Here is a 15,869-nt window from a genome sequence, read left to right as displayed (position 1 = left end):
GTGCAGTATACAATCTACAGCGCTCTGTAATCTAATGGTAAAATGCATAACAAACACCAAGTGAACAAATATTAACTTGAAATAATGCACATGAACTGCAATAGCAGACTGAAGTTGACTGAGGGCATTATTTTGTCCCGAGTTTCTCTTCCTCTACAATCAGTATCAACAGCACAAGATACTTTGAATTTTCCAAGGCAGCTGAGCAGATGAATGAACATATGAATGTTAAAGTACTCTTTAAATTAAACTTTTTTTTTCTGCCTGCTTACGTAATCAAAACTATCCATAAATGAGTAGGATTTAATGCCAGAAAGAACCATCAGCTCTTCGTATGTGACCACCTGTATAATGCCAGCCCATACATTTACTCCAGATCCCACTGCGCTGTGTCCAGTGACTCAGATTTTGAATAAAACTGTTCTGGAACGTCTGCGGCAAATTTGATTAGACAACATCAAAAGTCTTGAAAACATACCACTTTCCTCAGTCAATTGTCCCAGTGGTTAAACACTGTCACAAGTTAAAAGGTTTGTCTTTTTTCTAATCGGAATTTGTTGGCTTACCAGCAATTGGTGCTTGTTATGCATTTACTCATTAGGATACAGAGCACTTTAGCTCCTACTGTTTTTTTTCCTTGGAGGAAATGAAACATTTTTTGACAAATCAAGCTGTATTTCTTTTTGACAAACGAGGTGGACTGAGCTGGTTTAGATTCCTTCCCCAAGGCATTTTTTTCAGACCTCTAATCATTTAGTTTTATCCCTATGTCTTTTCAATATTATAACTTTCTTTTTAAAATGTTGACAATAGAACTGAACAAAGAATAGTAAAATTAAAACTAATAATCCTGAGATTGAGGTAAAGTTCGCGCTCTCTCAAGGATGACCTTAGCTTTCTGCATTTTGGGTTGGAGATTTTTGGTGCAGCTCCTCTATAACCATATAGTGAATTTAGGACTTCTTTTAGGGACACAGCTCTCCTATGTAAATTGCACATGTGCTTTATTCCTGTATTTATGGTTGACATTTGACTGTATTAGCGTGTGTTTTCTTATACTGGGCCTAGCTTATCAAGAGATCTGAATCTTCCCTTTTCTCCCCATTAATTGCCATTTCACAATAGGATTATTTCACAGATCTGCATATCTTGTCAGCAATTATGCTTTGTATATCATTGATGGAGACAGTGATGCATTAGACCCTTTGTCAAGCTCTGTGCAATGCAGTAGACATAATCTCATTTGATGGTCACTCTTTACTCACTGAGGTCAGTGTGCTGAGTTTTAATTTATGCAACGTCTGTTTTCCTGACATTGCATAGTGCTTTTTTAATAAAAAAATCCTATAATACCAATTCAGTGCCTTACAGAAATCCAAGATATTTCATCCTCACTGTTATCTGTAGCTACCAAGTTTGCACTTTGATCAGGGAATAAAATCAGGTTTGTTTGAGAAGACCTATTTTCTGTAGAGTCACACTGATTGGTTGTAATTTAATTACAATTTTTTGTCACCTGAATCCTGTATCATCATCTTATTATTTTTCTGGGGATTGCCGTCTGGCATAGCTCATTTGTCTTTTCTGTTTGGATTTTTGGCACAACTCAACACTGTCCATTTTTGGCTGTTCCATAACACATTGAAATTAATATCCATTGCCTCCCTCAACTTCATAACATCAGTTTTGCACACTACTGTACTCGTGCTGCAGACTCAGACTTTTACTACATCCTTATCCTACCCTTTCGCAAGACATCATCATAGGAGGACACTGTCGCAGGCATGGTTAGGGGCATGTGTTTAACAGAATACTGGCCATCTCTGTCTCAGGTCAGTGACAAATCCGGAAGGAGCTCCTGGAAAACCTTCCTGTCATTCTTGTAATTTCACCTGCAGGTTAGCACTGTGTGGGAAGGAGGAGGAATTCTGGCTTTGGGTGACCGGCACTGGCACCGTGTCACTTACGGTGCACAGACTGAGCTGTCAGATGTTGGAATCCTGGTCAAACTTGACAGTGGATAAAGAATGGTTTGAATGGAGCAGGTATCCACCTGAAGGAGGAAGGCTAAGCCTATTTACAAGGGAATGCAGTGACACCTGAGGACCACAGCTATAGTGCCTTGACAGGGAAGGGAACAAGAAAGGACTAATGAGAAGTCAGGTGGCTTAGCTGAGGAAGTTCCTGCAGGGTGTGCTGTGGCTAGGTGATACCCAGGCCACCGGGGCTGCTGCCTGCCTCGTTGCCCCTTCTCAAAATCTTGAACACCTTTATTCCAAGCAGAGAAGCTGTCCCAGCTCAGCACTTTGCTTCATATAGCTGTAGAGTTTTTAATCTGATCCTGAATATGAGTTTTTCCTTCCAGGGAATTATGGCCTGGCAAATAAGGGCATCCTCTGAGAGAATGCTGTTGGCCCATTGCTGTAGACCATTCTGACCAGTTCGGCAAGAGTGGATTTTAACTTTCCAGTCCTTCAAATCATCCTACCAGTTTTAGCAATGCTGATAATATAGCATTCCTGTACAGCACCGTCAATATTCAGTTTCACATGTTTGCTGCTCAGGCAAGAGACTGAGATTTATGCATGTGGAGCCTGCAGTCAGAGAAATACGTTCTCACCAGGAGGATCACTATCTTTCAATACCCAGCATGAGGGTCTACATGCCAAATTTCCATGTGCTAAAGCCTCTAAACAGCACCATGTGGGCAAGGCAGGCTTATATAAATAAGCATGAAAGGTTTTCTCACTTCCCGACAATTAATTACAAATTTATCTTTTATATTCTGCTCCACATAGGAGACATTCGATGTTCAATGGAGCCTGGCCAGACATTTTAAGAAAGTATTTATGAATACTTATTCATATTTCAAATAGCTGTCACTTCAGCAATATTCATGCCTCATTCTTATTGCTGTTTGCCAGGATGAGTTTTGTTTGAATAAATGTTTGGGGAATTACTAGCTTGTGTAAATCCATCTGTATCCACAGATGAATAAGGATGAAAGTTGCTGGTCAAATAACTGCAAATTGTGACTGCATTTAAGAAAATGAAAGTTTGCTCCTTAAACAATTCGAAAAGAAAAAGAAGACTTAAATTCACTGGGGCATTTGTATGGGAAGAAATGAACTAGATTCAGCCTTCTAGTTGGAAGGAAAAGAATATGTATATGAGTACCCTCTAATATCTATGCAAATCCAACAAACACAGTTTGCCTTCACACAATTTTACACTACTTTCAATTAACTATGAGATCCTTCTAGCTGTGGGATTCGCAAGCCCTGTGGATTTTTAGTGCTTTCTGAGGAATGCCAGATCCATAACCTAAAACGATAACATCTGATGGCCACGCTGAGCCCCATTCAGGATCCAATGGTCTCAACAGAGGACCACCAACTAACTTCAATGAGCCTTGTATCAAGAGTGTTACAGCTACACCTGCTCTCTCCACCAGCGCGGGACATGACCTTCTCTGCTTTGTGTACCAGAACTGCCCAAATGCCCGTCCTTACAACATTTCTATCAAATTTCAAAGGTACTTATACATCATTGTTGGCATAATTCAAATATACTTTAAGAAAACGATTTGTTTAAAAACATTAAAGAGAGGATACAAATGGAAATTGTTCAAACAGAGGACCATGGCATTGTATAACCAACAATAGGAGTTTTCAGTAAAATGAAATATCTGTCGCACTGGTTTGTGATGGACACCAGCCATCTAGGTAGTGGCATGTCACAGGAGGAAAGGACAGCTTGTGATGCACAGTACTTCTCATTAAAAAGCACCCCACGTGTTCACAAAATGCTATTAACACACCCTGGCTCTGTATGTAGTACTGCCAGACTGTATGTTAGATAATGGAAAATGAAGGCAAATCTTACATACTGTGCATTGATTTCTTTTTCATGTGTGTCACTCATCTGCCCATTGAACTCACAAAAGAAGAAGCAACTCTTGATTTAGTCTTGAACAGTATACAAGGCCTTATGAAGACCTAACTATACAAAAAATAGTCTGTAATTGTGACTGTACTTTTACTGAAAAAAATCAGTAATAGTAATATTAATTTAAAACAAAATAAATTCTAAAAAACTGAAAAAGCTAATTTCGAGGAAATTAAAAGGAGCAGATAAAAGAGTGAAATACTAGCAAATTACATGGAAACTACTCAGAAATATATGAGAGGCTGAAAACCGAAGTCCAAAAGGATCAAAAAAGCCAGCGTGATAAAGCAGAAACATAAATTTCCTAAAGCTATTAAAATAAAATGAAAGAAAACAAAACAAAATGAAATAAATAATAAAATAAAAAAAAAATTAAAATAAAATTAAAGTAAAATGAAATAAAATAAAACAAAACTTTAAAAGTCTAAGTTGTGTCCTAATGAGGGAAAGAGAACAGAGTATACCTCGGCAAATGAAATACAAAACCACAATAAAACAAGATGAAACAATTTTGAGATATAAAGGCATAGAAACTAATAACCCGCCGTTCTTCAAATATTCCAGAAATGGGAAACTCGCCTGATATTCAGTGATAACCAGTTATATAAAAAGAGCACTCGGGGAAGATAAAACCATAGCAGAAAAGTTAAATTAATTCTCTGAGGAGTCTGCACTGCCTGTGAAGGCGGATAGGATGGTTCTCATACAAAGGTTGTTCCTTATGTGGGATAAGGCTGAACCGTTGTCTCAGCGTGTCAACAGAATGCATTTTAGAACAAATCCATAACATGGAATTTAACAAATTGCCAATGTCAGCTACTTTTCTGTTGTGGTACGTTACCAGCAGTTAAAGTGGCCTTAGTACCAAAACAGAGAGAAGCGGGAAAAGCAATTTTATATCACATATCAGTTTTCATTTTTTAACAGAATTTATAGAGAGTGCAGAGGCATAGAGGGTAAACCAATGAACAACAGAAATGACATTTCTGCAAACTTAAGATTTTTCTGCACAAAGCTAATTGGTAGGAACCACAACAAAAATAGTATTAATGCACAAGTAAATAAATATGCCATATTAGGAAGAACTAACATAGCTTTTGCAGACAAAATACATACCTCAGACGTTTATTAGACTTCTTTGTTGGAGGTAACCATATGAATGATACCATTGCTATTGAGTACTTGGAATTTAAGAAAGCTTTTGATGAGGTCCCTTATTAAAGGCTCTGACAGAAATAGAGGTAACACGGGATAAGACAGAAAGGTCCTGGATTAATAATTGGCTAACAGACAGGAACCAAAGATTAGGAAATAAATTTTGTGTTAGCAAATGAAGAGTAACGCACATGAGGAAAACCCTGTGTATACTGGCCTCTGAAGTAGACTTTACCATTTAAGAAAAGGTTTTGTGGTAATTTTAAATATTTTCTGACAACATCCATTCAGTGCCTGGTGGTAGCTAAAAAGGTAATTGGAAATTACTTTTTACTGGAAATAAACTGGAAGTTTATTAGGAAAGTTCTGAGAGTAATACTGAAATTGTTACTTCAGGAGTGAATTACACCATGGTTTACCCCCACCCTGAATACTGAATATAGCACTGTTTCCCCACATTTCATATTGGAATTAGAAGTACAGAATAATGATCAGGATTAAGAAATTGTGAGAGGTTTTGTATCACTGTATGAAAGTAATGCAGTCATCAAGGAACAGTTTAAATAACAGGAAACACTTGTTCACACAGCATACAATTAAGTTACAGAATTCATTGTTATGCTACTATGGAGACTGAAGTATAAATAAATACAAAAAGGGATTAGATTAATTAATAAAGGAAAGGTCCATTGGCAGCTGGTAGCCCTAGTATTTGGGAAGTTGCTCCATACTGGAGCTGTGAAGGCATGCTCTGTACATGCCCTGCTCTTCCTTCTTTTAATATTGAGCCCACTGTTGAAGGACCAGTACGGAAGTTTCACTATTCCTTTAATTTTTATTTCCTTTCCTCAGTTTATTTTTCCCATGAAACAACTACTACGAAGAGCCTTTATATATACACCATTCTTAGGCATACTTCTTACACACCATTTGTCTACAGTGTGAGGTGTTCTAATTGGGACTGGGTTTTAAAAAATAGCCCTCATCCCGTAAGTGTTTCTTCACTGGTGAAGAGCTAAGATTGATGTAAACTCAGTTGATTTCAGTGACTTTTTGCCACACTAGGGTCCATGAACAGCTGCTTGTGGGCACTCCTTTGTAATGGACAGGAACTGGGGACGCAGCCCAAGAGTCAGCAATGGCTACAACGGCTTCAAAGATCACAGGACTCTTGCCACCTCTCTCAGCAGCCAACTTTGTGCTGCATTGATAGGCAAACCAGATCTAGAAATCGTTCTTTATTAATAGAATTAATAATAATATATTAATTGAAATAATAATAATAACAACAACAACAACAACAATATTAGTGTTTGGGCAACAACAACAACAACAATATTAGCTTTTGGGAAAAGGTCCAGTCTGAAAAATTAGCCAGCAAAACCGAGCTGGTTCCCCTCCGGATGGCATTCATTTGTTGCACACCTCTCCCCACCCATCTCCGGCAATATCCCTTAGATACCTGCAGACACAGGGATGATTTCTTTAGGTGAAACGCTATTGTCGTTCATGTCCAGTGAGTCCAGCCCTCCCATTCAGACTGCCAGCACAGGTGTTAATTACTGCCATCTGTGACGGTGGCTTATGCTGCGAACACCTGCCACCCAGAAAATACACTGAAATCCCCGCTTTGTTTCACATGGGTCAGTGAGCACCAATTAGTAATGACTTTGATGAGTATTTTTCTGGGTTGTGTGTGGCAGGTGCAATGCTTCTGGTCTCCCACTACAGTTACCAGCTCACTGATGCATCAGACCCCTGAAGAATCGATCTCAATGGGCGACACTACTTCTAGATATATGATTTCATTTTACATAGCTTTTGGCTCCCCGTCTGAGAAACCTAAGTGCAAGCACCTTCATATTATGAACCATATGTTCAAAGGAATATTTCAGAGGGATTTTCACATAGCTTTTCAAGAAAGCCAAATCATTAAACTTTTTTAAAACAGTCTTCAGTGAGACAAGAATCCTGCAGGAGTTCACAAGGATCGTGGGACATACAAATCTGAAAGCAAAGGTATAACGCAGAAAAAAAAAAAAAAGAAGTAAAGCACAAATGAACCCATGGTGTTGACTGATAAATATGAACTCTAGCAATATTGCTGAGAAGGCAGGCACAGAAGTTAGATCAGTCTTTTGAGCTGATTTAATTCATGCAGCTGCCAGTTGTGCAGTTGAAAAGCTACATCATTCTTGAATTTAGGAGCACTGCAAAGCAATGTATTTTGAAGAAAAAATTTCTCTTGATCTCTACAGTGTTTGTCACCCACAATAATTTTGTCAACATCAATCAATGTAAATGATTCTCCCAGTACCTTCTAATAAATACAATTAATGCGTCCAATGAAGGGAATATTCTAGTCCTTACTTGTTTTCAAATTAATTTCTGTTCTCCTTGGGACATATCTCTCTCCTTTTTCGTTATCACAAAGCCTCTGAAGATGGTGAAGCTAGTTAAATGGAGAAAAAAATAGAGTGGAATACGCATTTGTGAACACACATCTCAGGTGCAATTCACAGCAGTCCCTGAGGCTAATATTTAAGAGCATTTTTGTAACTGGTAGTTCCTATAGAAATATTTGTAAACTCTGAAATTTCAAACATTTGAATTGGAGCTGCTGTTCTCTATTGCCTGACCATAATTTTATCAGAAAGTATCAATCATCGAGTGACACCATGGATTTAATAATATAACACTGTTAGAAACAGCTGTAGGAATGCCTTGCAAGAAATTAAGCACAATTGTACAAAAATTATTCCTTTGAGCTATTTGATGGATATTGCCCTATTTATCTCTAAATAGAAGTATTTTCTGGCACCTCTGAAACTACTTCAGTGAGTTCTACTGAAGCAACTTATTTCCTGTGAAATTTGCAAGACAGTGCGCAATTCACTACCTTCCCTCCTCTTTCCAACATATATAACCATGCTTATGAGTTTCCAGGAGGTCACTACAATGGGGAGCGTGTGGCAGTCAGGTCATCAAAAATCACCGTGAAGATAATCTACCTACCATCTACTTTGATCTGAAAGTCTTTAAAGTTGTGCCATCTGCTTCTTCACAGTTCATTTTAAGCCTTATGCTCAAGCAAAAGGAACAGCCTGGCAATACAAATCTGACAAAATTGATCAAGATCAGAAACATCGCAGTGCTCTCAGTAAAATTAATCTATAAGCAAGCAAAATTTGCTGCAATTAACTCAATCATTCCATTTCCAAAGGTGTTTCTACAAAGCCTGCACGTTAATCTGTTGGAATGGAAATGTTTCTTATAAAGGGGTATTTGTATGGAAGTGTAAGAATGGTCCATAAATCACAAACAGCACTCAAATGGATCTATTCTGCACATTCAGACTGCATATTCAGATTTTGCATTCACAGAATTAAAAATCTCACATACATTTTATAAGGTTAACACGTATGCAACAACTGAAATGAAAAGCCAGGCAGATGCACTAAGTATTTCTATTTGTTTATTCAGAAGTCATCTCCTTGGAACATGAGGTGATAGAAAGGCTTCTTACACCATCATCTCTCCTACTTTTTGTGTAAGAGGAACAGCTAAAGGTGAGGAGGGATTTGGTGGAGACTCCATCCTGATCACTAGCAAGGATGCAGGCATTTTGTGGGTTTTGGAAGTTGGTGTATCCTACAGCAATCTCACAACCGCTCTGCATTTTCTGGAGACAACCCTGTTAACTTCTGTGCCTTCAGCATCAAAACAGTGCAGAGGTGGTGCCGGCCATCTCCGCTCAGCATTTCTTGCCTTGTCCCAGGGGCAGCCCAGAGTCTGTTCGCTGGGAAAGGAAGGACGTGTCCCCTTGTGGTTCTTCACAGTTTTACCAAATAACTAGTGGCTGCCTAGTAAATTGAGAATAATACCTGACTCTGACGTTATCTCACTGAAGACCAGAATATCTCACTTGGAAAGTAACGGTTAGCAAATGAAATATTCTGGTGTGCCCAACTTAACACATGTGCTTTTGATGCCTTTGATTTCATAGGAAGCCTTGGCTTGGAGTTAGACATCCACTTATGTGCATTTCCAGATAAGAATGACTTCCAAGCCTAAAAGCTGAGATGTACGTACGCCAAGAACTCCAACACTGAATTACCTTTGAAAAAGCCTTAAAAAAATAATAGCCTTGAAAATGCCTTGAAGCTACTATACAGTCACACAGCCTTCTGACAGCAGATGCACGGATTTCTCACATCGTTTAATGACTGCTGCCCACTCTGGAAAAAATGCACTCTCATGATCTGCAACTATGCTCAACTGAGATACATAATAAAATAACCAAACATAGTAACTCCCCTTTCTTTGTTCTTGAATGTGGAGCTTTATGTGTCAATTTTAATCTAAAAGGAGCAATGTGCTATGTGGGCCTTTGAAAATGGATTTTATTCTCTAACTGAGAAGTTTCTACCCAGGTGCAGTGTTTATGCATCTTAATAAACAACGGTGCAAAAAAAAACCCAGGCCAAAACAAGTGTGGCATACCTCCATGCAACTTCATGTACTAGTGTGTAGAGATTGTGTATAGTTAAATGTCATCAACACTAATTTACACTAATTATCATATAAACACATGAAGAATAAAATTTCATGGCAAATGTAACATAGTATAATGGGGACTACTTAAAGACATCATGCTACAGATAGGGTGACTTTATTATCTTCATTCTCATGGCATGTGTGGGCTTCGTGTTAAGAAAGGTGGGCACTAATTGTGTGGTATTTATTTCTGGTTTTCATTAAAGGTATAATTGTGTAGGCTGATATTGTTTTGGGCATTCAAATAACTCCAACTACAGTATAGGAGTAGAAGAAGGGTAAACAGAGGAGTTGGATGGTCCAGACTGTCTGAAAAAGGTTGCATCACCTCTGGGCTATTTCTGTGACCTGGGCCAGTGCAGGCTGAGGAGCAGGGCTAGCCGACACAGGTGTCAGTCAGCTCAGTGGTCTCATTGCATCCCCTTGTGGCTGGGTGGCTACAAGAGCTGAGCATCGTCCATCCCCATGAGAACCAGGGGTCGGGTAGAAACTAAGCAGCTTATCTGCTTTCAAGGGGTGTCCACACTGGATCTGGAGTACTTGGAAGGTGAAACAACTAACTTCTTCATAGGGCCAACCTGTGCATTTCCTAGAAAGATGCTGATTTCTCACAGTCCCTGCTGAAGCGATTCTCCAACCCATGATACCCTAGAATTCCTCCCAGCACATTTTGCAGCCCACCATAAAGACAGCGTAGAGACCTATGAGTAAGTGTGGAGGAGGAATGTTTCTAACTACACTTTATCCCTGTATTTCCAAACATAGCACGGATGGAGCAGCTCCTGTTCACGCAGACTATTATTCAGAGTGGCTTTGTGTTGTCTGCAAAGAATGATCCCACCTTTAACACACCAGCAAGCAGATCTCTCACAGTGAATGCACGGGATTTCAAGCAACAGAAATGTAACAATTTACACCAATTTTCATGAATGCTGATTTAACTTTAAATAGGAAAAAAAAAAAAGGTCTTTGGAATCCACCCAACAGCAATTGGGATGAGGTTAATAACTTGTCTTTCTGGTAAGAAACACAGAAGAGTTGAAGCTTGCTATATATTTCCAGTGGAATTTGTAGCTTGAATCCAATAATAAAGGTATGGCAGATACAAATTAATAAAATTTTTTTTAAAAGCAAATATTAATCTTGAGCTGCATAATGTTCAAAATCCTTGTGACATTTCCTAGCAGGAGACTGTTGCCTTGTGGGGTAGAACTGATCCACTGTTTTCAAAAGTATCACTTCAAAGTCTACAAAAATATCTTGCAACAAGCATTTTTCATCTGTCAGTAGCGTACTCATAAAAATAGGGATTTCATTAAAATTTCTCACAAGCAGTGACTGCAATTACTACTTATAATGATCTTTTAAAAATGAGTGAACAAATAACCTTCATAATCTGTTGTCTTTTCCAAAAGAGATAGGTCCCACTCATGTTAAGGAGAATTACATCTACAGAGATGAGAGAGCGGGGGAGCAGGTCCCTTAAGGCAGCTCCCTGGGCGTTGTGAGTTCGAAATAGCTCCCCGAAGGGCATTGAAGGGAGAGATGGCGATTTACATCAACAAAGAATTTACCCCTTTCATGTTTATTTTTCACCCTGGCCTGCCACAAGATCTAATCATATCTGCCGGCAATAGAGAAGCTTAATAGCTCGTGTCCAACTCTTGCTACCAGTTCGTTTTCTCATCTGAACAGGGCATAAATGAACTGCAAATGTCAGGTCATTGCTTCCTGATCTTGCTTCACCCACCCCACCCCGAATTGCAGCACTTCACATTTTAGGTATCCAGTTCAATCCAATTCACCCTTGAATGTCATATATGCAACTCTTCCTGGAGATTCTTTTATTTATTCATCATAATACGTGTTCTTAACTCTTTTTACTTAGTCATCTCTGTGAGAATAAAAGATGTGGAGTCAGCTCAGTAAGCAGATGGAATCATAAATCAAATCCATACAAGAGATACAGTTAGATAAACAGAATAGCTGCAAAACTGTGGCAATAATGTGGTCAGGTTTGCAATTTTGTACTTAAAAATCCCATTTTGAGGATCATAACTGGACTAGAGGAAAGTCACAGCAATAAAGCAGAAGAGTTTGCTTTCTATCAAATGCAATTACTTCTGTAATTTATGTCAGTCCACCTAGCCTGGCCATAAATCAGTGTCTCCTTTTTAAAATACCCTTGCTTTTTATATTCTTCTCCTGATATTTGAGATTAATAAAACCTGTTGACTATGAATAGATTTTACAGAGCAACCTTTTTTACTATTGCTCAAGCTGCATGAAAACGTGCTTGCCCGGACCTGCTGGCAAACTACCCACTGCCCTCTCTCTCCCAGGGGACACGGCTTTGCAGGGGCTCTCTGGACTGCAGAGGGATGTTCAGGTTTCTTTCCTCTGTGTTCGCAGTCCCGGAAAGCGAGTTCACACGCAGCAAAGCCAGCAGCTAATCCCGGAGTCCCTGCCGAGCCGTGACTCCGTTTTGCTCAAGCAGAAATGCCAAACTTCCCGTGGTGGCAGCGTTGTGAGACCTCGCCAGCCCCGCGGGCAACCTCCGGACCCCTGGAGCCGTCAGCTCCAGATGCGAGCATCTGACAAGTTTGTATTTACAAATACACGAACTACGCTCGGTGTGTGAGAGAGGACGGGGGACGGGACCACCGGGGAGACGGCCGATGCCTTGCGGGGTTTCCTGCGCTGCTGACACCCCTCCCATTGCCCGCAGCCGCGGCTCCCGGGGCCGGGGGGGGTCCTGCGTGCCGGGGGGAACCGCACCCCCCCCAGCACTTTTCCCCGTTCCCCTTACGGTCTCCCCGGGTGGCGGCGGCCGGTGGTCCCTCGAGGAGAAGCCGGGTCCCCCAGATAACGCAGTACCGGCGCGTCCCCGCGGAGCTCCCCGCCGAGGGGCGCGGTGCCCCGGGGCCGACCGGGAGAGCGGCCGGGGGCTGCCGGGGGAGGCAGGGGGCTACCCCATACCTACCTTCCGTGTGGACGGCGGAGACGTAGGTCCAGTTGTAGCGCTTGACGATGTCGAGCATGGCCCTGGCTTGCAGCGTGTCGGAGGGGACCACCCTGAGGAAGTATTTGTAGAGCGTTTTGTCGCTGAGGTCGATGCTGGTGGCGGAGTAAGCGATCTGGGGGATGTCGAAAAGCTGGAGCAGATTTTGGACTTGGATAGCAACCGAGCTGGAGCCGGGGCCGATGACCCCCGCGATGGGCTTTTTCACTCTGGACTGGGGCTGGGGCTGCGAGTCGGAAACGCAGCGGGTGCCTCCGTCCCTGTCGTCCCTGATGGAGATGAGGGAGTCCCGTATGAATTCGATGCTCTGCTCCAGGGCCACCGAGGAGTGCCAGCAGGAGTCTCGGATCTCGCTGCCCAGGGTGATGTTAGGCAGCAGGACCGGGTCGGCGTTAATTTTATCCAAAGTGTGAAACATGGCTTCGACTCTCTGGATGCCGTATTGCTCCCGGATTTCCCCGCACTTCCTTTCGGGCACTTTCTCAGCCGGCGGCTGGTGATGGACAGAGAAGAGGGCCCCGATGATGACATCCCCGTCCGTCCGAGCCACCGACCGCTGCGAGGAGGCTGCGGAGAGAAGCACCTTGCGCCCGGCGCTCCTGGGCAGTACGTCCATCTCCAGGAGCAGAGCAGGGAAAAAGACCAGCAGCACGCCAATCATTTTGTTGCACGATGTCATCCAGACCCAGGTTACCAATTTCAAGGGCTCCTCTTGCCTGCACATGGTTTAAGGACATGTAGAAAATGGCATCCGCTTCCCCCCCGCCAGCGCCCAAGTTGCTCCAAATAGCATCACAGCCAAGTCTTACAGCATCGCTCTCGAAGGTGCCCAGTCAGCCGTCATCCTAGTGACTTTTAACCTGGTGGCATAGAAACCGGGGATAAAACACGCTAATCGGGAAATCGATGTCAAACCAGAGCTCGATAAAGCATCCCCGCACAGTTCGAGATGACTGCTTCCCCAAATGCCCAGGTCAAATTGCTTCGTTAAGGGCTCTCGAAAGGAAGTTTCAAGAGGGATTAAAATATTTATTTTATTTGCCTTGACATACGATCATGCGTACTCACATATGTTAAGTTTATATGATCCTTTTCCTGTCCGCTTTTCAAGCCAAGGAAGCTGTTTCCCACACCTCCAGCTGGCACACACCCTCCCCTCCGCCCTCGGGAAGTTTTGAAAGTTTCACGAGGTAGTTAGCTCATCGGAGAAGCGTCCCAGCCTGGCCCCAGCGGCCCCAGCCCTGAAAGTGGGGTGACAACTGCTTCTCTTCTCACATTCTGATTACCTGAAGGCATCTTTCTCAGCTCAGGAATTTCCTTTTCCAATACAGAAAGGGGTGAAAAGAGAGCGGGTGCAATCTGCCCTGCCAGCGACGGGAAATGTCATTTAAAGGTCAGCGAAGGGAGGAAGAAAGGAACCGCTTTGCAGTTTAGATTAACTTTTCCGTGTGTAGGGGGCAAAATTGTAATTCAGCCAGGGACACACATATGCAAGCGGGGGGGGAATACATGTTAGTTACTAAGGCAACGGCGGGCAAAGTCCTGATGTGCCTTACCGGCACGCCTGCCTTGCCTGCAGGCTTCTGGCGAGGAGAGGCGACCGGCCCGGCGGCTGGGCTTTGGAGGCTTGAAACGCCGGGCTGGAAAGGGGGCGGGCGGCGCGGCTGTCACCGCCGCCGCCACCGCCGCCACCGCCGCCGCCGGGGACCCGCAGCGCGGCCGGGCCGGGTCCCTGTTGCACGGCGGCGCCTTCAGCACCCGGGACAGCGCCCTGCAGCCCGCTGCCCCTGGCCCCGCTGTCCCCCTGCCCCGGCACCCCGCTGTCCCGCTGCCCCCCTGCCCCGGTACCCGCTATCCCGCCGTCCCCCTGCCCCCGTACCCCGCTGTCCCCCTGCCCCGCCAACCCGCTGTCCCGCCGTCCTGTTGCCCCGCTGCCCCAGTGTCCCGCTGCCCCAGTGTCCCGCTGCCCCGGCCCCGCCGCCACCGGCTCGTCCGCCCCCCGAGCACCGCTGGGGCGCGTCCCCCAAAACTTCTGTCCCCCGCCCGGCGCCGCTGCCGCGGTCCCCCCGTATGTACACACGTACACACACACACACATACACACCCGAGGCACGGAGAACGGCTGCGGCACGCACCGCACCAGACTGGCCGTCGCTCCCCCGTCCCTCCCCGGCGCCGGTGCTGGTCCCGGTGCCGCGGCGGGGCTGCCCACCGAGCGGAGCGGAGGGCTGGAGACGGTCACGGGGAAGGCGATGCTCCGCGGAGAGCCGCCGTCCTGGCTGTGCGTCCACACATGCACGCAGGCACAGCCGCCTGAAGTCGGCTCCCCCGGGCAGCCCCGCAGCCCGTCTCCCGAGTGCCTTTCCCCGCCTGCCCCACCTGCAGCCCCACGGCCGAGACCCGCCGTCTGTCCGGAGGGTTACCCCCGAAACGTACCTGTCCGGGCGAGGCAGCGGCTCCCTGCCCGCTCGGAGCAGGCATTGGCGGCTCTCCGGCCGCCCCGAGCTGGCGCGCTGGCGGCGGGGCGAGGGCTGTGGGCTGGGCGCTGGTGCCCTCTGTCTTCAGCACCGCTCCACCGCAAGGAAAAAAACAGGTCATCCCGGGCTCATCCATTATCTCATACAGAAGGATCAGTCATTTTCTCCCCCTCCTTAATTTCTTCGGCTATTGTTTTGTAAGCGAGCAAGGAAGCATCACCCTGCGGCGGCAGGGGAGGTGTTTGTTCTCACCTCCCGCGGCCCTTAATTCATTATCCTCTTGCCACAATTAGCAAGAGCGAGAGCAAAAGCAAGAAGCTGCTGTTCGAAGGGGACCCAGACCACGCTCGGGGGACCCGAGATAGTGAAATGTGCCGTTCTGCCTCACGGGCAGCGTTTCGTTATTGAAACAAATATTTATTTTTATTTTTTTTTTTAAAAAAGATACTGCAACAAGATAAATCACCTGTAAGTATAAAGGCATTGAGATTACAGTTTTCAGGTCAAGATGAATCTAAATGAAGCACGTGAGAGGCATGTCAGATTAAAATAATACCAGATTGAATAATCATAATTCAGACGACCTGCTTGCATCCCTAACACAGGTCTCGGGTGTTTTACTTGACTGTATGAAAGTTAAAGTTAGATTACCTCCCCACTGGGAACTCTATAGATATTTGCCCTACTTTTGAAAGAAAGAGGCAAGGACA

At 44.1% G+C, this 15,869-nt stretch overlaps 1 protein-coding gene across 3 annotated transcripts in view; it reads right to left on the bottom strand.

Annotated features, from left to right (window-relative positions):
• Positions 1-13,406, bottom strand: part of GRM1 (glutamate metabotropic receptor 1) — a 189,006-nt gene extending 175,600 nt beyond the window's left edge. For 2 of the 3 annotated variants that reach the window (XM_054195398.1, XM_054195399.1), the window contains exon 1: positions 12,644-13,343. In XM_054195398.1, coding sequence (XP_054051373.1) covers positions 12,644-13,343 — 700 coding nt within the window. Of the gene's footprint in view, positions 1-12,643 lie in introns of all 3 variants that reach the window. The other variant, XM_054195397.1, reaches the window with a different exon arrangement.
• Between the last annotated feature and the right edge of the window lie 2,463 nt (positions 13,407-15,869).

Source organism: Rissa tridactyla, chromosome 3, assembly GCF_028500815.1.
Source record: "Rissa tridactyla isolate bRisTri1 chromosome 3, bRisTri1.patW.cur.20221130, whole genome shotgun sequence".
NCBI lineage: Eukaryota > Metazoa > Chordata > Aves > Charadriiformes > Laridae > Rissa > Rissa tridactyla.
This window is presented reverse-complemented; position numbering and strand designations above follow the sequence as displayed.